Below are 25,970 nucleotides of genomic sequence, written 5' to 3'. Positions count from 1 at the left end.
ATATCAAACAGTGTGACCTTAGAAGCTACTCTCTTGTCTCAAGTCGTGGCTGACAGGTGTGATAAAAATGACAGAATATATTTGTTAGCATGCTGTCTGGTAAGTGTGCAGTTGTAAGACAACTCTTTATTAGAATGAGAATGCTGTCAGTAATATCAAATAAAATTTCAACCATGACTTCCAAAAATTTTTGTTTGTATGGTTTCAAATGCTAGAATGCTGATGAAATGGATAATGGATAAATAATGGATAAACTGACCTTCCCATGATTATTGGAGCTCTGGTAATTGTATGATTATTTTTCTCCCTATCAATTGAAGATGGAAGGACATCAAAATTTAGACGTGCATCCAATTTCTCTCAAGTGACGCTCGATTTGCGATCATGACAGGCACAAGAGTCGTGAAAGGAAGCTTGCTGGCAATTAAGACCCTCTTAAAGGGGTCATTCAGACTCCCGAAAATATTATCTTTGTGTCATGGTTTATATACTGGTCTATATACTGCTGTCATGTTGCCAAGGTGTGCCAATTGTTGTTGGTGATAAAATCTTGGACATGATGACCATGTTTATTACGATAATGATGATAGTAATTAGCTGGATATGAAATGATTGAGGAGGAAGTGTATGCAATTGGTGGTGTCGATGAATTAGTTATTTCAGTTTCAGCCTAATTTTCATCATATCTCTCCCTTATTGATCATTCAAGAGCTGTCATGTGAACATTGTGTCTATGTAGTATCTATTCCTTGTTCATGTGTCATCTTAACCTGTTGAGGACGAGTCCCGAGTATGCTTGGGCGAGTGTCTATGGGAAATACGTGTTGTAGCAAAATCAGTCCGTCCTCAACGGGTTTACCCGTTGAGGACAAGTCCCGAGTATGCTTGGGCGAGTGTCTATTGGAAATACGTGTTGTAGCAAAATCAGTCCGTCCTCAACGGGTTAACCTGTTGAGGACAAGTCCCGAGTATGCTCGGGTGAGTGTCTATTGGAAGTGCGTGTTGTAGCAAAATCAGTCCATCCTCAATGGGTTAAAGACCCTGTAGTGTGGGGATACCATGGAATTGGAAGGCTGGCCTAACTGTGATGTATTCGAGAATCTCGGTAACGATATGTGTGTAGTTTTATCACTGATATCCATGTATTAAAGTACACACACAGCCAAAGAATCTTGATTGGAGGGACCGTTATTACTGAGCATACACTGCAATGCACATACTCACTGATCGCTGCTCTTCATGATTTTGGAATGTACCCTGGTGGGCAGTGAATGAATCAGGCCACCCATGAACCCCAAGCTACTGGGTCTTTAATACATATTTCAACATCATGATGTCACAGCCTTAATTGTCTTTGTCTTGGTGTTTATATTTCAGTTAATAACCTGATAAGACCATAATGAAATCATTCCACCTAAAGTTTGAACTTAACCCGTTGAGGACGAGTCCCGAGTATACTCGGGCAGGTGTCTATGGGAAATGCGTGTTGTAGCAAAATCATTCCATTCTCAATGGTTTGATATATGGAGTCAAAAGGGGCCTGAGCTTTCGATCCTAGCAGAATCTTCGTCAGAGGCAAAATGACAAACATGCAGGGAAAGCAATCACATATAAGGACTTTACACAACAAGAACAGACAGGGACAAGCTGGGTACACAGAACAAAGAAAACAAAGGAGAGGGTGGGAGGTCATGGGCAAGGAGCCCAACAGGTAAAAGGAGGGGGATTAAAGTAGGAGGGTGGACAGACAATAGGCAGAGGAGAGGGGACAGACAAAAGGCAGAGGGGGGTCAGTGATGATCATGAGGATCAAGGAGGCAACCAATGAAGGAAAAGGATGAATAGGGAGGCAACATCAAAGAAGATAGGGAACACCTATCTTTATCTTTATCCCTCTGATGTTCCCTATCTTCTTTGATGTTGCCTCCCTATTCATCCTTTTCCTTCATTGGTTGCCTCCTTGATCCTCATGATCATCACTGACCCCCCTCTGCCTTTTGTCTGTCCCCTCTCCTCTGCCTATTGTCTGTCCACCCTCCTGCTTTAATCCCCCTCCTTTTACCTGTTGGGCTCCTTGCCCATGACCTCCCACCCTCTCCTTTGTTTTCTTTGTTCTGTGTACCCAGCTTGTCCCTGTCTGTTCTTGTTGTGTAAAGTCCTTATATGTGATTGCTTTCCCTGCATGTTTGTCATTTTGCCTCTGACGAAGATTCTGCTAGGATCGAAAGCTCAGGCCCCTTTTGACTCCAGTTTACTCCATTGGCTCGCCTTTATTGGATAAGCAGTTTTCAGCAGCCTCTTTTGCTACATGGTTTGATATATGAAAGGAAAATCCCCAACCCAATCAAGAATCCTACACATAAGAGTATTTCATTTCTATGATTTGGGGGTGGATCTCTGGAAGAATCAACAAATCTCATCAAATTATCAGCATGAAATATTTCAGGGGAACGGATGGAGAAACGCCCAGTTGGTTTTCTTTAAAGGTCATTCATTGGTTTGAAGCTTAAAGGCATAATTTACCATTTGCAGATGAAACAAAAAGCTAACATTAGTGCTTTAAAATAGTTCTAAAATGTGAGTTAGGGATAGAAACAACCAATGTGAAAATTTGAACCAGTACTGTCAAAGTGGATATTTTCGCGCGAGTAATTTTTCGCGCTTGGACGGGTAAGAAGAGTTTCGCATGTTTTTAATTCTGCGGAATCAAGTCGTCAACTACTGGAATGTGTGTACGGCACGCAAAAATATTCGCGTGCTTTTATTTTCGCGTTAGCTTCTGTTTGCGCGAAATGCGCGAAAATTTCAACACAGCAAAAATTTCCACTTTTACAATATAATCGATGGTAAGTATTGTTAGATATACAAAATGTGAACAATAGTTAGGATAAAAATGTTTCCAGACTAAACCGTCTACAGTTATGGTTTAATGAGAAAAATAGTGATATCTCCTTATATTTTGGGCTTTATTACAAAAATTTTATATGGTAGGATGTTTTGTGATACAACTGACCTACACATATGCATCAAAAGTGATATCTTAAATATTTTTTTTAAATCACTGCTCCCAAAGGAAAACAGGACCTTTAAAGTATAAAATTGTATTATCTATCAATTTATCCACCTATTGAATACTTGTTTCACAATTGTAATGATGTCATATATAGTCCCTCATGAAAGAAAACAACACAAACTTAAAATAAGCAGATCAAGAAAAAAAAATGACCATAACAAACTGCACACACACGCACACACACATGCACACACACAAAAAAAAAAAACAAAAAAAACAACCCACCTGCCATTTACCCAGCGCATACAACTATTTTGTTTTGAATTTGAAGTTATTATGTGAAACAATGAATGCGTATTAAGCCAAACTGTATCCTCTCATATTAAACTGTAATATGATAAATCATATTGAGTTAATATAAGTCAATCTGTGACTGTATTACAAGTGCACTAAGTACACTTTGAAGTGGCATAGGTTATTTCCTTCGCATCCACACAGTGGCGTTCAGTGAGTAAATTCACCTCCATATGATAATGGCTTCCACTCCACTCCGATGAGTCCTTGAACCAAGTCTGAACTGTACTTGAGGCCTCATTATGGGCACTGCATCTCAACATTGTCAACTGGTATCAGAATTTTAATCCACTTGCTGCACAGAAAGTTATACATAGCATAGAATGACATCATGACCAACTTTTTGGTTTTGAGATCTTTTGGGGGCTTATAAAAAACAAAAGCAAACAACAAACAAACAACAAAATGAAACAAGCATAAACAAAGTTGATTTTGCTTAAATTCTTGATTACAATTATTTCAAGCAGTGAGATGTGTATGTACATATTTGAATATCTGAGATGTATATTTAAATGATTAAAGATATATATCTCTTAGATCTATACAATGTATATTATATACATCAGATAAATAGATAGATTGAGAGAGAGAGATAAATGGGTAAATTGATAGATGAATAGATAGAGAGATACAGAGAGAGAGAAATACATAGATGTGTGTACATACAATTATTCCTCTTTCAAAATTTGGACATATTTATTTTTCATTTTTATCATGACTATACCAATGTTTAAACCATATGAGGTGATCTTACACAATGAGTTCTACCCTTTAAAGGACAAGTTCATGTTCATAGACATGTGGGTTGAGTGAATGCAGCAATATTAGTAGAGCACATCACTGAGAGTTTGAGGAAAATCGGACAATCTTTTCAAAAGTTATGAATATTTGAAGTTTCTGCTCAGTCACGGCTGGATGAGAAGACTACTATAGCTTGTGATGTCACATGAGTACAATGATATAAAGAAAGTATGAAGAAATTTCAACATATTTTCACTTTTCTCGCATAACAAAAGAACACTTGACTTCTCTCTTTCAGAAGGCAAGGGAAATAATATTTCCCTTAACATATGTCAGTAACCAGTTGAAGAAATGTGCACTTTATTAAAAAAAAACAAAGTTTTGTGAAATTCTCCTTTTATTTTCCTTATACCGTTGTACGCATGTGACATCATACACTGTAGTAGTCTCCTCATTCAGCAGTGATTGCACAGATGCTTTAAAAATTCATAACTTCTGAACGGATTGTCGGATCTTCCCCAAACTTTCACTGATGTGTTCCACTTATATTGTTGCATTCACTCAATCCATATGTATATGAAGGTGGACTTGTCCTTTAATGACTGTGTGTCGGTTGATGAGATATCTGTCTAGGAATAAATCTTGACTCAGCGCAGCTCAGACTCTATTATTACTTTCATTCTGGACACTTTTCATCCAGTACTGGGGGTTTGAAGATGAAACAAGATAGAAAAAAAAAAACCAAACTTGTGACAGATCACTTTTGCCATGGTTGCCTAGCAACTGCACATCAATTGCCCCATAAAAGAGTATGCCGAGTGCCACTATGCTTGAAGTCACTGTTGTTACCCATGGGACCGGTAGTACTGTAGGAGGTTTGGCAGGTTGCTTTGTGCTTTAACTTTCATACATGTATCAGGAAATGTGTAATTGACTCTTTTTCATTTGTTCTGTGCCAGCACAATCCACTTATGCCTGGCTGTGTGTGTTGTACCGTTGCATTCAATTAATAAGAGGTACATGTGATGTAGATGAGATGCTAAGATTATGTATTTCTTGAGATCCAAGACCTCACAGTACACTTCAAGTGCAATAATTCAAAAGATCTGGACACATGCCGAGTGTAATGAGCCATTTTTTGTCCAAACATATTTAGACCAGTTCAGTCCAGAACTTTATTTCAAAAGTCTGTTGGAGATGTGTATGCAAATGTTTCTGAATGGTAGAATATACATGTATGTGTATGCTCATTTATACTAAATGCTTATTCTGCCAAATGTGTCTGTCAATGTGTATTGATAATGTGTGTCTAAAATTATGAAGATCTTACAGATGTGATTTGAAAATGTAATCGATATTTGTGACTGATAGCCGAATAAATAATAATAATAATAGTAATGTAAAAAAAAAAAATCAAGACTAAGAACATTTAATTTGTTACTGTTGTAGATACGATGTTAAGTTTATTTGAGAAGTGTCTGCACCATCTGTTCATCCCCAAATGGAGTCTCATGAAGAACTGTTTCTAAGAATCTGACAGTACCTTAGAGCTGTTTTGCATAATATGGGACTCTACCATTTCTCTTTAACCATCTGTTTGTCTTTGTGTTTTGTTTGTCTGTCTGTCTGTAGAGGATGGAAGTGACAACTGAGTGGTGTGCGTCGGCCATCGAAAAGTACGAACCAAACCAGGAGTTCCGAGACAAGAAGATCATGACCATGGATGGTAGGTGATCTGTTGTGGATTAACTGATTGTGCCCTGACACATATTTTCTGTAGACACTTGCACTGAGTCCATGTTGGACTACAGTAAACATACATTTTCTCTTTACTACATTAATTTTCCTGTACTTGGCAACACTTTTGGTGAGTGCTAATTTTAAAACACACGTTAATATCTTTTTCATCACATTTTGAACAAGTTGGCAATTGCACAGAGTGAATTGAAGAACGCAAGAATAATTTATGTTTTTGAACCGCTCTGGGTGAAAAATTAATCGCACAAAAAATATTCATGCTTACGGCCATCTTTAACCGGGTATATGGATGTAACCTTTCCTCAATATATCTCGCTTGAAAAGTAGATATTAGAAAACACAAACCTACCTCTTATGCTTTTAAAAGTTAGATATCAATGAGACGTGAGACCTTTGCTTGAAAATTAAACTAAAATTACCTCTTATCCTTTTCAAACAGTAGTCATGATTATTTAAAGCAGCAGTTATGGAATTGAGCATGAAGCCTCTCGCACATATACATGCACATGTACATGTATATCACTTCTGATAAATCTTTAATCAGTTGAGTACAAAGTTTTATATTGTGATGCTGATGCTCCCAAAATTACTATTTTTTTTCTTACTTCCCCTAGACATATCACCTTTGTAACCTCTGACTACAAGATAATGTAATTTCTCATGGCAATAACACATGGTACTCACAGTTCCAATGTGCAAAGAGTTAAGTTGCTGTCAAAAGATTTTACTTTTAATCAAATTTGCAGTGTGGTTGTGTAGATGCCAAACAGTTAGGATTTCTAGTAGGGTCTTGGAGGGTACACCGACCATTGTAACTATACATTTTCAAGGTTTTGTTTAATTTCTTGCTAATGAAAAAGCAAGGCCAAAACAGATCTTGTTTCGAGGTTTTTGAAGCTAATTATAGTTTCTAAGTTTGACTGTCTCCATATGAAATGCCAACCTGGATGCTAGGACCACTAAAAGAGCAGTACAAAAGAAAAATAGATTAAAAACAACCCCAAAACGCTCATATATCATTTTGAAGGCAATCATTCTGAGAGCATTAATACTTCCCTCCATGCTAGTGCGGAGTAATTTGCCATGGCTCTTTAGTTAGGGGATGGGCCCCTGTACTATTAATTGACTCAATGTACTTTGCGAACCAGCACTGTTCACCATATGAGTGAACCTTTCATTCCCCAGTCCTCTTTACATTAATAGAGCAAGCCTTAGTGGTATGTTAACCATAGTGTATGTTTTGCATTAATAGGTAGTGGAGATCCCGCATACACTACTCACACACACTCACATACATACATACATACATAGATTAAAGAGTTTTATCGCAAAATGAGCTACACATAAAGGAACTCCGTTCTTGTTAAGTTGAGATATTTGCAATTAAAGCTGCCAGGAAACATATGTATTATTTTTCATATATACACCCCCACATACATGTAGTCATTCCAGAGGAGAGTCAATCATTAAAGAATTTTTGAAAGTGCGAATGGATGGTGCTTTGGAAAACAATTTGTTTCGCACTGGATAACACAGTAATGGAAACTGATGACAATGGGTGTTTGTTATTGTTGTTGTTATTGTTCTCTACTCCCAGCTCTCTTCCTGTTCATTGTACGGCTGCCTCAATGTACTTTTCATGTTGTACTGTTACCATGGAAACAGAAGACCAATATATTCAGTGCTATGCAAGGCATATATTAATACTATGAAGTGTATGCTTCTGAAATTATATTCAGGATACAGTATATATTTTTATAAGAGATTATGTCAACTTTGAAGATTTTCTCCAATTTGTCAAGTTTGTTAACCCGTTGAAGACAAGTCCCGAGTATACTCGGGCAGGGGTCTATGGGAAATGTGTGTTGTAGCAAAATCAGTCCGTCCTCAATGGGTTAATTAGATTTTTGGTATTGTATTACATGACAGCTATTGCAAGAGGGAAGTAAAGAGATAGATTGAATATACGCAAGTTAATTCCTTTTGTCATTTTTTGTTTGCGTATGAATTGCTATAATAATTATGCAGCTACTGGATGATTACAGAGATATCAATATTTAATCATGCCTTTAATGTTGATTATGAGTGTTTGTGTAAGATTATGGAAGGTACAAAGTCCACATATGTTGAAGTCAATATATGTTACAACCTATCTTCCTTTTTTTTTTCACTAGCTGGGCATAGGCCATTGTCTTTAAAACTGAATAATGTAATTTGATGTGGTGTGTAATTGTGAAGTATGTTTGTATGATTACTCACCACAAAGATAATGGAGCTGTTTCATGAACTTTTGAATTCATAAGTGTTTTTTTTTTCTTTTTTTTTTCAAAGTTTATCTGAAAGTAGCCTTTGAAGAGTCAGAAAACTGCCAATCAACAACAACAACAACAACAACAACAACAACAACAACAACAACAACAACAACAACAACAACAACAACAACAACAACAACAACAACAACAACAACAACAACAACAACAACAACAACAACAACAACAACAACAACAACAACAACAACAACAACAACAACAACAACAACAACAACAACAACAACAACAACAACAACAACAACAACAACAACAACAACAACAACAACAACAACAACAACAACAACAACAACAACAACAACAACAACAACAACAACAACAACAACAACGCAACCAGAATAACATGAACTCTTTATCTGAAGCTAACTGCTTGACCTAGACTGAGTCAAGCAGTAATGCACAAGAGGAGAGCTTTAGATTTGCTAGAAAGGCTAATTGGTGGAATGGGTCTGTAAAGCAAGACTAATATCGTCAAACTTCATGATTGTAGTTATGTTGTGCTCAGCTCATGGAAAGTTGGTGATTATTTAGTTTCATTTTGATTATTTTCTGCTAGGTTTCTTCCTCTTCATGATTGGACCAAACGGCCTGGTGTTTAATCCTTTCCATGAGACCGTCTACCAGGATATGAAGCAGCCATTGGCCCACTACTTCATCAACTCTTCCCACAACACGTGAGGGGTTAAAGTGGATGTTGCACTGTTGTTTTGTCACATGAACAAAAGTCTGTCTTTGTTGGCATCTAGAGGAGAACGTCATTGAGGGTCCTAGAACAGAAACCAGCTGATTTTATCTTGAGCAATATCTGTTTTGTCTCGACACATACTAGAGAGTAGTGTAGTGTGATATTCCTGGGGGCATTTTGTCAGACATGTTTTTCTAACAAACTGTGATAAGCTACAGAAATCCTCGCATCTAATTGGCTGACAGCAGATTTGTTAGAAAAAAAAAATCTGACAAAAATGCTTGAAGAAATGTCCCCCTGGAGTGAAATAGATGCTTCATGTATTGGAGGGAATGTTGTTCGAGGGTTGGTCCTAAAACAGAAACCAGCTGATTTTATCTTGAGCAATATCTACTTAATTCAGTCTCACACTAGAGATTAGTGTAATGTTATATTCCTGGAGTGAAAGGGATATTTCATGTAAGGGAATATCATGTAGATGCCTTAACCCTTTTTAATGGAGTTACAGGTGAAAATACAAATTTCATGCATACATTTACATAATTAATTTACTAAAAATAGAAAATTTATATTTTTCTATCGTATGACCATGTAATCTTGTAGTTGACATCTGGCTCTATGGTCAGGCAAAATTTTGCGGCGATCGCGCCATCAGCGGCCGAGATCTGAAGGGGGGGGGGGGGTCAAATTGAACCCCCCAGTTAAAAACTTGGTCTCAAATAGCCCAGTTAGACTAGGGTTAAGTGTACCAGCAGCCTCACTCTATGACATGACTTCTTGTTTGCTGATGGTTCGCACATGGAAGCTTTGAGCATTGTGCTTGCAAAATTTTATGCAGAGCTGTCTTGACAAAACTGGACTCGTGATTGCACTTCTAATTAGCAGCTCCAATTCAAGGTTGAATTTTGATATTTGCTTTATGGGAGTAAGCTTCATCCAGTGGATGGAGTGTATGTTTACATTCATGGTATCGCTGATCCTCTGGAGAGATAAGTTGTGTGTTAGGCTTGGATTATTTTCTACTACCCTAGAATTATATTTCTTGTGATTTTTTTTTTAATTCCCTGGAATATTTACCAATAGACCCACAAAAAAAGAAGAAAAAAAGTGAAAAAGAAATAAGGAAACAGGAACAACTCAATTTTGAACAAAGAATTAAATCAATTGTCAGTCTTGTCATTGAAAGGGATTTTTCCATGAGGAGATAAGATAAGAGAAGAGGAGATGTTATTAAGGTCTTGAAGAACAACCAAAATAGAACTGCAAAATATTGTTCATCTGTGTACTGCAAAGAACACTTTGTCATTTGCAATGCAATGGAATTAAATCAGTTTTATCACCACCCCACCCCACCAAACCAAACCAAAGCAAAGCAAAGCAATATCCTGGCATCTAACAGGGAAGAGTTTTAAAATATCATCAAATGCGGCTGGTGGCTGTGTCTGAGAGATTTAGGTATATTTCAATTCCTCTATTTTCACCTTTTTACTCAACAGATACTTGATGGAGGACCAGCTGAGAGGACCCAGCAGTGTCGAGGCCTACATCCGGGCCTTGCAGAGAGGATGCAGATGTGTGGAGTGTGAGTTGGGAGAAAGATCAGTCCATTCTTTCATCTTTTTGATACAATATGATTTGATAAATTCATATTGATCAGTGTGTATGTTAGCTAGCCTATCCTAAAAATCTGCTGGTAGGTGTGTAACATTTGGCTCTCACTCAGTCCAATATAACATTCCAAATGTATGTTTTCCATGAAGAAGTCTTAGAAAAGTACATTGTTTAAGAACTGCACCCCTGACTAGTAGTCTTGCCCCCTTGCCCCACCACCTCCCCTTCATCCATACTACACCTCTACCATAGGGCCTACCTCCCTAACACCGATCCACACCTCCCCTTTAGCTTTTGAACACTTCCCCTCATCTCTCCTACACCCCCACTATACCTCCCTTACACCATCCTACACCTCCCTTATACCACCCTACACCTCCACTAAACCTCCCCTGCAGATCTCCATAAGTCCCCAATTCCTCTTGTAAACTGCCTCTACACTTTCTGCCAGTATCTCATACACCTCCCCAAAACTTGTTCAACACCTTTCCCTACGCCTCCCCTAAATTCCCCCATAAAAAATGTACCTTCTGTACACTACCCCTACACCTTCCCCACAACTATGATGTAATGTACTTTACACTCTACACCTCTTCTAAACAGCATCAACACCTCTTCCTCTCCCCTACACCTCCCCGAAACCTATACCCCACATCCCCTTCACCTCTCTTACACCTCTCCTACCAAGTTGGATCCTCTATGTCAATAATCCCATCTACTGCTACCCCAAACTGAACTCCTATTCCTTGCTTCCTTCACCCAGTGGACTGCTGGGATGGGCCGGACAATGACCCCATCGTCTACCACGGACACACCCTCACCTCCAAGATCAAGTTCAAAGACATCATTGAAGCCGTCGACAAATATGCTTTTGCTGCCTCCGAGTAAGTATAACATACAGTACCTATGCATATGTATGATGCTTTACCTCAAGCACAATAACTTACGTTGTATAAGCCAAGACTAAATAAAAGGGGGGAAAAAAAAACATGCCCCATAGCAAGATTTCAGTCATTGCATTCACTATCTTCCCAAACAAATTGTTTCCATTTGAAATGAAACTAATAATACCAATGTACACCACGCACTATTCTCAAAAGCACCCTCTAATATTTGCCGGTAGTTTAAATTTCATCTCATTGTACTGTATGTGCAAGTGAAAGTACTGACACTTAATTTCCTTCCTTCCTGTTTTAAATGTCTGCTCTTATGATTTATAAGATATCTAGTAACGTTGTCCCATCTTATCTTAGACTTTGTTTCTCTACACTACTCTACTTCAACCTGATCTCTTCGTTATCTCTCTACTCTGCAATTATCATATAGTCCTCGCATGTGTTCCAGTTATGGTGATAGGGCATTTTCTGCCATTGCTTTACACTGTATTTCTTTGGAACAAACTCTCCTCTCATACTAGGTATACAAAATACTTAAATAAAGTCTAGACAATTTGATCAGTGTTCAAAACTTGATCATGAATTCAACCATCTTCTTTTTTTTTTTTCTCTCTGCCATATATGTCTATCACTGTGTTTGCAATTATATTCTGTATCTCGCTTCAACCTTTCCAATTTTGTATTAATGCTATATAAATGTGTTATTTTTTGTTATATTTATTGACCTATTGTGCAGAACAGAACTGAGATATTAGTTTAGAGATAATGATAATGTTATTGAATACAGCTCTAACTCCATTTAGATTTTCTGTGCCGATAAGCACACCAAGCACACAAAGGGTTATTGATATTGATCACGCTCAATGAGATTAGAATGTAGATGGTTATGATGATGATGATTCTAATGCTGTGGAAATTTTGATGGTAAAATCAGTTGCTGGTAATTGTCATCACTCTGTACGGTTCTTTATACCATTACCACATCCAGGCGATGACGATGAATGATGACAATTATAGTGATGATGCTCGTTACCATGGTAATGATGCAGTGATAATGATGATGATGACTCCACAATGTTTCCCCATCTCTAGGTATCCCCTGATCCTGTCGTTTGAGAACCACTGCAGTGTAGAGCAGCAGAAGGTCATGGCCCATTACGTCACTTCCATCCTCGGCAGTAAGTTCTCCTTAGCAACTCGGAGCTCTGCGTGGACGAGCTTACCCTCTCACTAATCCACTTCCATTTTTAGTGGACTGTCTGCTTTTGTGACCGCCCCAAGCCCGTACTTAACAAGAATGATTTTGATATGGAAGAGAAAAAGATGAGACAGCTGCTGCAGAAATTTATACAGTTGTACACTTTCAAAGAATTTATAAGCAACTGGTTGGTCATATATCCTGTCCCCTTTCATGTTGTCCAGTTTTCTTCTCGTCAGCTGAAAGTAAGAGTAGCATGACATTTCAAGTCTATATTAAAAAAAAAAACAACAACCAAAGCTACATGGATTCCTTACATACACTGTACATTTATTTTTATTTTCCCTTTTTCTCCCTTGGTATATTTATCTGAGACGAGAATCATGTGATTAGCTGAGCATTTGTCAAGTTCATGTTTCCTTTTTGTATGGATCAAATTTAAAACACAACACAACAAATTATCACTTTTATTAAGCTAGTAACACACTCCCAGTTGTATTTTTTTTTTTTTTTAAATCATCAGGAGGAATAGGTAAAGCTCATCAAAACAAATGTGACCCCCTACAACAAAAGGATCCTAAAGTCGCTGACGGGTGAGCCGAGAAAATCAAGTTTGAAGTCAGATCACCAAAATCTGTCAAAACGTTCGGATTTCTGTTTTAACATAATTTTGTAGTCTAATGTATCTTCTATCATCTGCCAAAATTTCGAAGCTAAATGATCAAAGGAAAGGCCTGAAAATAGCATTTTTCTGGGCCATGCTTGACTCGCTCGTCAGCGACTTTAGGATCCTTTTGTTGTAGCGGGTCACAAATATTTTCATTCTCTCACACCTTTTCTGTTGTTGATACAACAGCTTATGATTGGCACAGTTTAGATGTTATATGTGAAACTACATAGTATGTAGTGGAATACAAATCAAATCTTGAATGATTAACCTCAAATCAGACTGTGTACACTAATATCTTCTCACCCAACTATTTCAGACAAGCTGTACACAAACAACAACCTCCACAATGCAGCAGCCTACCCCTCACCGGATGATTTGAAGGGGAAGATCCTCGTGAAGGTGAGATGGAAATATTTTTGGTCCACTACAATAGTATTTCCAAATTATACTGCTGTTTAATATGTAAGTTTTAGTAGAGCTTTTCATAACTTGGTGCAGTAGTATATGAAAGGGAGTGCAGATTTGATCTCTGGTCTCATCCTTGTGACAATAGCAAGCTTCAGATCTGTGACGCAAATGCCAAGACGAAGCAGCCTCCTGGGTGGACAATGGAAACAACTGCCGCACGCATATGCAGAGCACCATTTTTTTGTCTATAGCATCATCTTAGCATTTGCGTTGCAGATCTAATGCTTGCTAATTACAGTATGGAACATGCAGCTTTAATCGGGAAGAGAGTAGGAATATGAAGTAGAGAAAGAAAAACACTGCCATGAAAGAGTAGGTTGAAGAAATGGTAGAAACTAGACAGGAATCAGGTTGTAGGGCTAAGGCAGATGAGGTGGAGAGGGTGATGTACAATGACTGCTCATGGTTTGGAGTATAACCCAGAGAGAGACAGAGTATACACAATTAAACCTGTCTATAATGACCACCCAAGGAGAGAAAAATTGTGGCCTTTGTAGACAGGAGGCTGCTCTACACAGGTTTATCTGGATACAATTCTTTTTCTTTGACCTTTCTCTCAGTGACCCTTCTTTGCCTGATGTTTATGATGCCTGTACCTTGCCATAACCTGAATACTCAAGTACTGTAAAACAAGGAATGTTTGTGTGCATTTCAATTTCGCGAATTTTGCTCGAGCCAAGATTTGTGAAATTAAAATGCACGCGAAAGTTCTTATCTACACTATATGCATTGAATGTTGGAGGCAACTTGCGAAAATTTCATGCTGTGAATAAAGCTGTTGGTTCCCATTCACAAAAATGTCTTGCCGCTAAAATATCATGTTTTACAGTGTACACTATACATTGTACAGGTGACTCCTGTTATAGCAATTATAATGGGAGTCTGTGGATTCAGCATTTTTTTTCTTTTTCATAATTTCAACAACAACAAAAATTAAAGCCAAATAATGAAGAATGTGAAGATGTAAAAACAGTAATTTTTGGCCCTGAATATTTACTTTGTGGAAACAAGAGTTTCGTAATTACCGTGTTTGTTAGAACAGGAGAGAGCACTGAAGTCAAACCTGTCTATAACGGCCACCCAAGGGAGTGAAAATAGTGGCCATTATAGACAGGTGGCTGCTGTAGACAGGTTGTTTTCCTTAACCTTTCTCTCATTGACTCTTCTCTGCCTGGTGGTTATGGAAACTGTACCAAACTGTAACCTGAATATTTGATCATTCATAAAAAAAAATACATTATACGTCAGGGGATTCACCTGCTCACATTGGATGCATCATTGACCAAGTTCATTCTAAATATGACACGCTAGGGAAAGAGGCTTCCCCCGTCCACCACCGCTGAGGATGATGGAGAGGTCAGTGATGAGGACGAGGCAGCAGACATCGACCCTGATGACCCGCAGATCAAGGAAGAGCTAGAGAAGAAGAAGAAGGTGAGAAAATTGAAAAAATGACATCAAATATTAGCATGTCATGGCAGTTCAGTAGGTGTTAAGAGCACCAAATTTAGATATTTTGTTCGTATACAGTGTATGTTTGAGTTTATTGTTCAACTTCATAGTTGTACATTATTCTTTTGACAGTTCAATTGAAAGCAAATGCCATTTTGATAGACGAAAAGATTGTACATGTACTTGTATGTTGTATGTATTCTTAGGTGCATGGACACTGGGAGAAAATTTTGCGTGGTGCAAAATTTTAGGGAACAACAAATTGGACAGTGCCTGTATCAGACACTGATCTTTGTTTATCATTTTAATGTTCTGTTCAAAGATCAAAATAAGTAAAATAGCACATGTATGCACTAGTTTTTTGAGAAGTAGCTTGATTTAAATATGTCATGCTGTTGTGTATTGCCATCTATTTGAAGAAGTTGTTGTTGGGTTATTTTTATTTATTTATTTATTTTTTGAGATAAAGCTTGTAAACTGCCTACATGTAGATTCTCAAAGTTGTGGTGGAGATAAAAAATTTGCTGCAAGCTGTAGCTTGTACTGAGTTCTTGTTCAGCAAGCATCCTAGTGTAGTCTTTGAAAAAGAAGTAGTGTTCAAATTTATGAAGTTCTTCCGTCGAGATGTTTTCATTGCAACTGATTGACAAATTGCCCTACATCGACGATGTCGATGTAGGGCAATTTGTCAATCAGTTGCAAAGAAGTAGTGTGTCGTGATTATCTGGTCACCGACCTGTAGAGCAGATGACATTGAATACTGCAGAAATATAACAACTATTTATAATGTCCACTGTAGATAAAACATGAGCAAAGCATATCACAATTTGCTGATAGATAATTGAATATCTCTTGAAATCAATGAAGTGGTGGTCAATATCTGATCCACACCATGTGAGGATGTTTAAAAAAATCAAGACATAAAGGGTCATCATTTGAGGTTCTGAATGGACCAATAAAGGAGGGAAGGAAGTGCAATATTAAATGAGACAGTGTTATGTATTGTGATCCATGATTGATCAATTCAAGTCAATCAATGTGCTATTACAGTACCTAATATGTCTAATTCGTTGCAGATGAATGCTAATATTTGCCAGTACTTGCTGCTTGTCAAACAAGATAATTTGTGATTGCTCATATGTTTGATGCATAATAATGCATAATAAGTGTTCATGATGTGTAGGAAAACTGTATTCTCTTAAGATGAGTAACTTGCTTACACGTTAATACGAACAAGTAGCAACCAAAACCAGCTTGATTCTGTTGTTGATTTGCCTTGTTTCAAAGCGTAAAGAAAAAAGCAGCTAAAAAATGTCTTGCATTCAATGGGAAGGGGATTTTGAAACAAAATTAAAGATGAAGTGGAAGACGCTTTGTTGTACTTTTGAAGTTTGTCATATTTTGGGGAATTAAATGCTTTGTGTGCATGAGGGGGTTCATGCTCGTTTATGCTTCCCTGATATGATCTGGTGTTTCATTCTGACAATCTAATTTTCCTTGAAGTACAGATATTGGTGCAAGAGAACTGGATAAATCTTATTTAAATGCTACTTGATTAACACCCATTGTTCTGCAGTGACAGTTTTCATGAATGAGATTTGATTAGTTGTCTACTAATGATGCTGTTTCATCAGCACTCGGCGGCTTTACGTAAACATTCAGTGGGATTTTGTGGCTTGACCATACACATGACTGCCATGTTTAGGTGATAGGACCAGCTGTTTAACTGCTGTTTTAAGGCCATGACATTATCAGAGACATGATTGCATAAGCTGCACCTCCCCCACAGGTGGTATTATTGCATGACAATGGAAAAAATCATGTCATTCTTCCCCGCCCAGAAACCGACCGAGCAAGTGAGAAAGTTAATACCCAAAGTCCCCATGATGGGCAAAAAACGGGTGATGAACTAAAATTGGTTTGTTTTCGGAGTTTTTTCCCACCTTCTGCTATTCCCTCCCCTTGGGTGCACATGTCTGTCCAAGATTTCTTTCAGATCACAAAGCTCTTCTCTTCTTGTGTCGCTGCATCGCACAGTATATAAAAAAAAAAACAAAAAACAGTAGAAGCAAGAACAAAATAAGAAAAATGATAAAAAGCAAGCATAATTATCAAAAGCAGCTGCTCTTATTTTTTTTCCCCAAGTAACTGTGTACTGGGTCCTGCATTGCACATATCACTTTAAGACAGCTTGAATGACAATTAATAATTGCAAGCTACCTCAGCAGTATCTTAACTCCTCGCCCCTAGTTATTCTTTTTTGTTTTTATCAGCTTTTATCATACTAGCCATTACTCTTTACATCAGTGCTTGATACAGCTGAAATCTGAAAAAGTGACCGCTTTGTCTGTTGCAATATCTGTGCCATTCCAAATATACCAGACAAACAGGCATTTGCAAAATGCTGTGAAGACAATTTTGCATTCTATAGTTTATTTTTTTTTTCCTTCAATGTGATAAGTCTCATGGTTAGCTGACCTCCCTCATTCTTCATAGAACTCTACATTTGTATGTGTTGTGTTTTTTTTTTTTTGGCGGGGGGGGGGAGGGGGTGAGTTTGTAATACGTGAGAAGAAAAAAAAAAACTTTGACAAGAAGGAGGAGGACACGTACTAGGTGAATGCTTGCTTGGGAATGCTAGGTTGCGCTTTGTTGGGGACAGAGCATGCTTGCAGGATTTTTTCCTTCTTTTTTGGACTCATTAGGTAAAACATTCCATAGTTGTGAAATGGAGCGTGACTTGCAAATACTTTTCAATGCCAATCATTTGTTCATAGATTATATTCACTCTCAGTGTCACGTAAAAATTATAAATGTGAGAAAATTGCAGCAGAGCAGCGCAGCAGAGCAGCATAAAAGTGTTACCTTTTTGTAAAAGAAATTACGATAAAACAAGCAAACAAGCAGAGTGCTGTCATGAATAGGCAAAGCTATTGTGCACTAAGTGGGCCTTGTTGTGCATCGTGCATGTTCAGTGATTACCGGTGGTATAAAGGGATAAAAATTGTTATCAAGAGTGGGTCAGTGGTATGTGCCGACTTTTGGAGGGATGTTGTAGGGTTTCTCCTTTTTTTTTTTTCACTTTTTATGCCTCTGCTGGAAGGGCGTTGGGAGGCATCATGTTGTCAGGTTGTCCGTCTTTCTGTCCATCCTTTTCTTATATGATTCTGCAGTGATGTGTTGCAGTAGTAGTACTCACTATGTTTGAAAACCTGTGTCAGGGAGTAAAGAGAGTGTTAGTGTGAATGTTGGCGGAATACTCTTACCGTTTTTCCGATGTTTGGTTATTGTTTATCTTGTCTTCTCCCAGGAGGATGGTGGCGGTCAGGTATGTAGTCAAAATGTGTATGCTGCATCGGTCTCTGTCATATTTAATCGTTGTGGTGGTCATTTTTCCTCTCTTGGGACTTTCTGTATTTTTTTATTTTGTTGTTTGTTGTCAATATCACAAAGCACTTCAATTGCAAGTTTTTTTATGCCCTCATCCCTTTCTTTCCAATCTTTTGCAAGTTCCAACATGTGTTTGCATTTGTATGTTTGTCCTCCCCCCACACACAAACGCACACTTTCTTGAACATCTTTGCCATCAGATTCTGATGTTAAACAAACCTTTGGAATGAAGTAATCACCTCCATGTTGTGATCAGTGTGAGAATGTTCCCACTGAGCCACTGCTTGCCAATTACTGTTCATAACTCAAGCAAACTGTTTATTTGTTTCTATGTGTTTGATAGTCATGTGTCATGACTACTACTGGTAGGGATGTTCCCTACTAAAGTTTTGTTGCACCAAGATCGTGACATATTATATGTGACTTCATTGGACATTGTCTCTTTTCAGACTGACATTTGTATTATTCTTGTTTTGTCTGTCTGCCATTTACCCCCTCTCTCTAGTACCTACAGAAGTATTCTGTTCCACTTTTCAATATTTTGATGGCTTTAGGAAATATATAATTATGTATGTTCATATATCTTAAACACACAGATTAACAGAAATGGTTAAGAAAAGTATTATAGTAGTGAAGATAATTCCACGTTTATTCATTGGGACCACATGGAAGCATTTAACAGGTGGATGTACGTACATATATAACAATTGATTCCCAACATGGAACATAATTCCTGCATTTTGATATATTGAAGGGAAAGATATTGGCATCTTTAACAAGCAAACTTCATTAATATTGGTGTATATTGATACGGTGGAAGATGATTATATTAACCTGTTGCCTTGGAGATATCATAATTCCCCAGTGAGTTTATATGTGTCAAACCCAGTCTGCTAAGCAATGACTTAAACTTCAGATGCATTTTTTCCCTTTTAGTCTGGGGACTTAATGATCAATCAGTGCCTGCATGATTACAGCAGATTACCAGAAGGGGCTCAGATACTTCACTTTAAACCCCTCACTATTTAGATATTTATATGATATTTGATATTTATTTATTTCTGCAATTTCACGACCAACGTAATATTCAAATACATTTTCCTTTTGTACAAATCATAGGATTTTTTTAAAGAAGAATTAATAAACGTGATGAATATAAAATATTGACAATTATTTGATACAAATTACATGATAAATTGATAATTAAGAAAAACAATTTAAAGGTACAATCTGAGGGGAATAATTGCAGAAAATGAAAAGAAACAGAAAAATTGCAGAAATTGAGAAAGATGATTGGCACCATCTGTGAGCATGTGACTCAAGCTTGCTATGCAGCCAGGTGCAGATTGGGAGATAAAATGGCTGTGTAAAATGGATTGGCACTTGCTTTATTTTCTTTTTTCTTTTTTCTTTTTTTTTGCTCAGTGAGCATGTAGTTATGAAAGCAAAAGTTGCCGAGAGCTTCATGGCATTAAACTTTGCACGTTGGCTCATCTGTGATGTGTGGGTTTAATGGTGAATAAAATCTACAAGATGTATGCCTTTTGTTTGCATACTTTAATGCATAAGATATTGGTGTTTTTTTTTTCCATGCCACCAAATGCCTTTTGAATTTGAAGGGAGTAAGCAGCATTTTATGACCTATTTTTTTTTTCTGTGTGTGTATATGCATGAAGCTATTTTTTTTTCCTGTAAAGAAAGATACACAAGAAATAGTTTGAGGAACACATGTTTTTAGGAATGAAGCACAAGAAAAATGGTGTAAATTCCATGATTCTGAAAGAATCACATGCTTCCATTAAATTGATTTGAAAATGATGTGATTTCAAAATGATGTGAATATCCTTCAAAAAAATAAAAAGTCATACAATGGTAATTAATGTACACAACGACTACTATGTGCATTTACAATTGTATAGGCATTTCCCTGAAAACAAACAAAACTTATATAATAGTGCTGTATTGTGTATATAAACAATGTAGTCTAGAATGAATTTTCATTTAAATATTGTTTATACAGGATGAATGAAGGCACAGAATTTTGTTTTTGCAACCAAATTGTGCATAAAATTAGGCCCATTTATTGGTGATGACGCACGCACATACACATAACGTACACACAACACATATATATATACAATCTGTTATACACACTTGAACACACATTTTTTTATATACTTAAAAAAATGCATACAAACACACATACATGTGTACACACCATACAAACACACACATTACAGCACATAGGCCTACACATAATACACACACACACACACACACACTTTGACACGTGTGTACACATTTTGTAGCGTTCTATCTGTGACTGTTCGTGCGTACATGTACAAGTGTATGCATCATACGATCGGTGTAATGTCGACTGTCTGTTCCTATTCACTCCACAGCCCATCCCTGTATATGTTGTGGGTTTTTTTTTCTGTCATTCAAATGTTGTTGATTGTCCTTTATTCTCTTATTATCATTTACCACTTTTAATGTCATTGATCTACCAAGAATTTGTGCGCACTCTCTTGACTTTGCACTGAATGCTAAAATTTTCTGCATTTGATTGTAATTTGTGATATCAAATTGCACTGTGTAACCTTTTTCCTGTCATTCCTTTTTAACTTTATCACACTCTCTACCTTGTTTTCTACTTTTTTTCCGTTTATTTTGTTTTTTGATGGTTGGGTTTGATGGTAGCAGAAAGACAAGAAGAAGGTAAGTGTCTTGTATGCCAACCCAGTGATCATGTGATTTAGTCATGTGATAGTCATGTGAACAGGCATGTGATTGGCATGCTGTCACGTATATGTGTGCATCTCACCTCTGCTATGCTTCACACACCGAGACAAATAACACACAGCTTCATCTCTAACCACACTCACATTCCAATCGCTGTCTCCGCTTACGTCCAAGAAAGTCTCATGGTCTTGAATATTTGCATCTGAACAGTTTATTGTGCGCATTTATCCAGAATAGTTCTGAGATGTATAAAAATAAAATTATGTGTCACAGTAGCACACACTATTTGGTGATATGCAACTATTTTTAGTAGTATTTCATTAGAAACTATAGGCTCCCTAGCTATTCAAAAATAGCTATTTGATTGAGAGCGTGAGATAGAAATAGCATTAATTATCCCCCATGATCTCCATCCACAAATGGGAGTTTGAAAAGTTTGATTTATGAGTGTTGAACACTTCGAATTTTCACACGTATGTACAAAAGTAATTCACCCTATGCTACAGTACATATGGGCACTTTAGTTAAATATGAGCTGCAAATCAAGGCAACTTTAATTTTGCCCTGCATAATATATATTTTTTTTCAAATGTATTTTTTCCAACATGCACAAAAAAGAACGTTTTCCTCTTTTTTCTTCTTCATCTTCCTTTCCTGTTCCTTGCGCTTCTGCAACTTCTTCTTCTCCATTTTCTTTTTTTTTTTTTTTGAGGCGAGTTGGAGGTTAGCGAGTATAAAATTGAAAGGTTTTACCTATTAACTTGTAGGAGCATACATTTTCTGATTAACAGGATTTTGATTTTGATAGTCCCTTTAAGAGGTCCAGAGAGCAAGGACAAAAGAAAGAAACAAATATGCAGATTAATTGCAAGATGGTAACTTGAAAGAAAGTAAAAATCTTCTTGAAGTGTAGATGACATGATTGTGGCTACTGCAATATGAACACTTTCATCATATCTTACATTTTCAATTTGTCTTGTGAAAATAGCCCTAGTAGATACATGTAAGTAATATAAGTTTTCTTGACCAGTAGACATGCAATGCCTCTGGTAAATGATGACCCCCCCAAAAAAAGGATAACAAAATCAAGTAAAAATGACCTACAATTGCAGTTAGAAAATCTTCTACATTTTGGCTCTCATTCTTTATAGGAGTTGTAAAGTCCCTTTACTCCTGACAAATCATGTTAATGTGGGCCTTTTTATAACAGTTTGATTCCATTTATAAATTTGTTGGAGCTAACTGCATCACATTGTACAGCTGCTTTTTCTTTAAATGTCTTTTGATCATATCTAAAGAATATGAGATCAAACTTCTTACAGCTGTATTTAGGTGTGCTACTAGTATTTTTATGTTTCTATCAATATTATGTTTGTACAATTATAAGACTTCTTTAAAGATTGATTTGAATGTGGAATATCATGTTGATCATGTTCCCCAAAGGGAGCCGAGGAGTAGGACAAGAAAGAACAGAAGGCTACAATGTAGTTAATGAATTTCAACCTATTCTGTATCTGATTTAGTAGGTTTGTTTGGTAATTTGTGTTCTGCAGTAGGTAGAACAGTTTCTTGTGTAAAGAGGGCTTTTTCTTATACACACATATTATGTATGTTAGATTTAGACCTAGATTTGTCATTGTATGTAGCTTATGGTATGGTTATTTCTCTACTGGTAGTGAAATCTATTTATTGTGAGTATAACCTATATCTTCTCTTTAAAGAGAAGAGTGGTTGGTTAGTGTTGTTTAGAACCTGTATCAAAGAAGAGCTGCGAAAAATGCATGTTTGCTTTAAAGCTGCATTCTGTTTGAGCTGTGAGCATGGCTTTTATGTGACATAATAAAAGTAGCTTGATGTAAATGACATGAGACCCTCTGCTATTAATTGTTATGAAATATATGTATGAATGTGGCATGACCATGAAGCATACATGTGTAGCATAAACAAGCTTGAAAAAAAAAAACATTTAACAAATAACCAAGTACCTCCTAGCAGTGCTGCCAATATTGCAAGTACTTGCTGTAACAATGTTTCAGATTCTGCAAATTTTACTGAGTATGAGTGACTGAGATTTTTTTTTCTTCTGTACCTTTGAGTGAGCAGTAACTCATTTGATTGAATATGGTCACTACTCTGTAATGATAGAATTAAAAGTTGCACTTTGGTCATTCTTGCCAAGCAAAGAAGTGAAATGTAACAGCAGTAATATTAACAGCAGTTATAATTACACTAGTAATGGTGCTAACAGTAATTTAAAATGATAGCATTAGTGATGGTTGAGCTGATAATGATAATAATTATGATGATGATTATAGTGTAAAGATTCAATGGCGACCATAATCAAAATGAGGACATCTGATTGGTTTCCGTCAGGGTGGTCTCTTCCATTTTTTTCTGAGTCAGTTATTTGATGACATCTCAAACTAATAGAATGAGAAATAAAGAAGTGTATGAGGAATATTAAGCAACTGAAAGTTTGGTCTATAGTTGTTTTTTTTTTTGTTTTTTTTTTTAGTTGAAAAAAAAAAATTCTTGCAACATAGACTGGCAAGATTTTAATGCCAAGAATGTATTGGCCTACTAACTACCCTCATCAGTTCCAAACCACAAGGGTTCAGCACAGATTCGCATAGAAGTTACACAGACTGCAATAACCATTTCACATTTTTAATTTTCATTCAATTCGTTATTCTTTCTTTGCTTGTTTGTATTTTCTTTTTGACCAAAATATTAAGAAATTAATATCTCGAGTTTGTACAAGCTGTTGTAGTCTTAAATAAAAAAAAAAAAGGAAAATTAAAAACTAGCCACCTGATATGCATTTGTAGAGTAACCAAACACTGGCATGCTTAAAGATAGATAGCTTCAGACTTTAATGGAGACTAGTCTGTGTGAGAGACAAATGACGTGAAGCAGTAAATCTTTATTAACTCATAAACCTGCTAATGTATCTTATTAAACAATTTTAAGTCTTCATTTACTTTCTACCATAATTTAATTTGCTGATATTTTGTTTCTCATTGCAATCTTTGGTTTCTATTTGATTTGTATGTATATTTGCCAATAAAAATTCAAAATTCCTTACCATTTGGCTTAATAATCTGTATGCTTTAATTTTATGTATTAAATTTCTAATGATCTAATTGCTGCAGCTGAACCACTTATTATCTCTTGAGGTAACCGCACATAGATGAGTATGAATATTTAATGCTTTTTCCCATCTTCTCAATTACTTTAAATTTGTGTGAAGATTTTTCAAGTTGTTGTTAAGTAGCCCTTCCTACTTGTGGTAAAACAAATACCATAACAATAACAAACCTACAAATTGCATGAACATTAAATGCATGATCATCATTAACATGTGTCATCGTTCGTATCAAGAGCATGAACAGTTTTTCGTGTATCTGAAAGTTGAGCATGTTGTTTGAAAGTATTACAAAATGTGGTTTTGTTTAACCTTCTCTAACGTATGAAAACATATGAAACATATGATTCAGCTAGGATATGGCATAGGAGTTTAGCTGTTAGGGCTAACTCTAAAGACCCTGCTCAGCAAATAATTAAACTGAGACACAAACTACAAGTTGTAAGGCATTGATGTGCAGTTGTTAACCAGGGCCTCATCTTTTGTTTTATTCATATTAAGTGATTATATAGCTTTTTGACACTTCTGATACAAAATTGATTTGCTAGTAATGATACCATGCTTCATTTCTACGGAAAACCAAACCAAACAGCCACCAAACAGATGTAAATTTTGCGGATTCCGCCCCCCCTTCAGATCTCGCCTATGGAACGCGCGATTGCGCCGAAAATCGGCACACGTGACGCCCGCGACACATTCTATCAAAATGTATGGTTGTTTTCTCCAAAAAATTTTTCTATATTTTATATTAATTAATTATTGTAATTTATGCATAAAATCAGTTTTGGGCTCTAAATCACTTATTAATGCTCCAATTAAGCTAATTTCTTTTTTAAAATGTTTCTTGTATCATTCTTTTGAGACAGAGGATAAAAAAAAAATCTGTATCGAAATTAGTTTCTTATGTATTTTATTGTTTTTTGAATTTCTTATGTATTTCTTTGTTTTTTGACCTTTTGTTTTTGTTTGTTTTTTGCCAAAATTTGTCACAGACATTTTTCGAAGCATTATTATGCTAAAATGAATTAATTTCGGCCATTCTACATGAAGATATGAATTTTTATGTGAATTAATTGAAAAAACACAATTTGCATTGGATTTGTACACAAAATCACATTTTGGAGCAATTTTGGGGTTGACAAATTTTTTTCGAACGAACGTCGCGTCAAAACGGTACGCGCGGGCGCAACAATTTGGGTCTCAAAAGTTGCGCGATACTTGAAAGAAAAAAGTCATGAAACATCGCGGCGGGAGCTTATCGCGTTGCGAAGATATTGCGCGAAACGTCGAGGGGGGGGGGTGGATTCCGCCCCCCCCCCCCCCCCCAGCCTGATTAGGGTTAAGAAGTGTATCATGTGGAGTAAATCAAAACTTTCAATATTTTTGACATTGACAGTGAAGTACATGTTTCTATGCCTTTGAAAGATATATCAAATTATGAAAAAAACAAACAAACAAACAACCACAACAACACTGTGGCCCTATTATATTTTGCTGGCCTCATTAGCATACATGCTATA

General features: G+C 36.6%; 1 protein-coding gene across 1 annotated transcript in view; it reads left to right on the top strand.

Moving 5' to 3' along the window:
• Positions 1-25,970, top strand: part of LOC140245008 (1-phosphatidylinositol 4,5-bisphosphate phosphodiesterase delta-4-like) — an 83,264-nt gene that overhangs the window by 39,234 nt on the left and 18,060 nt on the right. The window contains exons 7-14 of the mRNA XM_072324599.1: positions 5,741-5,834; positions 8,750-8,867; positions 10,375-10,460; positions 11,253-11,373; positions 12,478-12,563; positions 13,570-13,652; positions 15,033-15,155; positions 18,484-18,501. Of these exons, the coding sequence (XP_072180700.1) occupies positions 5,741-5,834; positions 8,750-8,867; positions 10,375-10,460; positions 11,253-11,373; positions 12,478-12,563; positions 13,570-13,652; positions 15,033-15,155; positions 18,484-18,501 (729 nt within the window). The remainder of the gene's footprint in view (positions 1-5,740; positions 5,835-8,749; positions 8,868-10,374; positions 10,461-11,252; positions 11,374-12,477; positions 12,564-13,569; positions 13,653-15,032; positions 15,156-18,483; positions 18,502-25,970) is intronic.

This window comes from Diadema setosum, chromosome 22 (assembly GCF_964275005.1).
Source record: "Diadema setosum chromosome 22, eeDiaSeto1, whole genome shotgun sequence".
Classification (NCBI taxonomy): domain Eukaryota; kingdom Metazoa; phylum Echinodermata; class Echinoidea; order Diadematoida; family Diadematidae; genus Diadema; species Diadema setosum.
The sequence above is the reverse complement of the archived record's forward strand: the minus strand, read 5'-3'. Positions and strand labels throughout refer to the sequence as shown.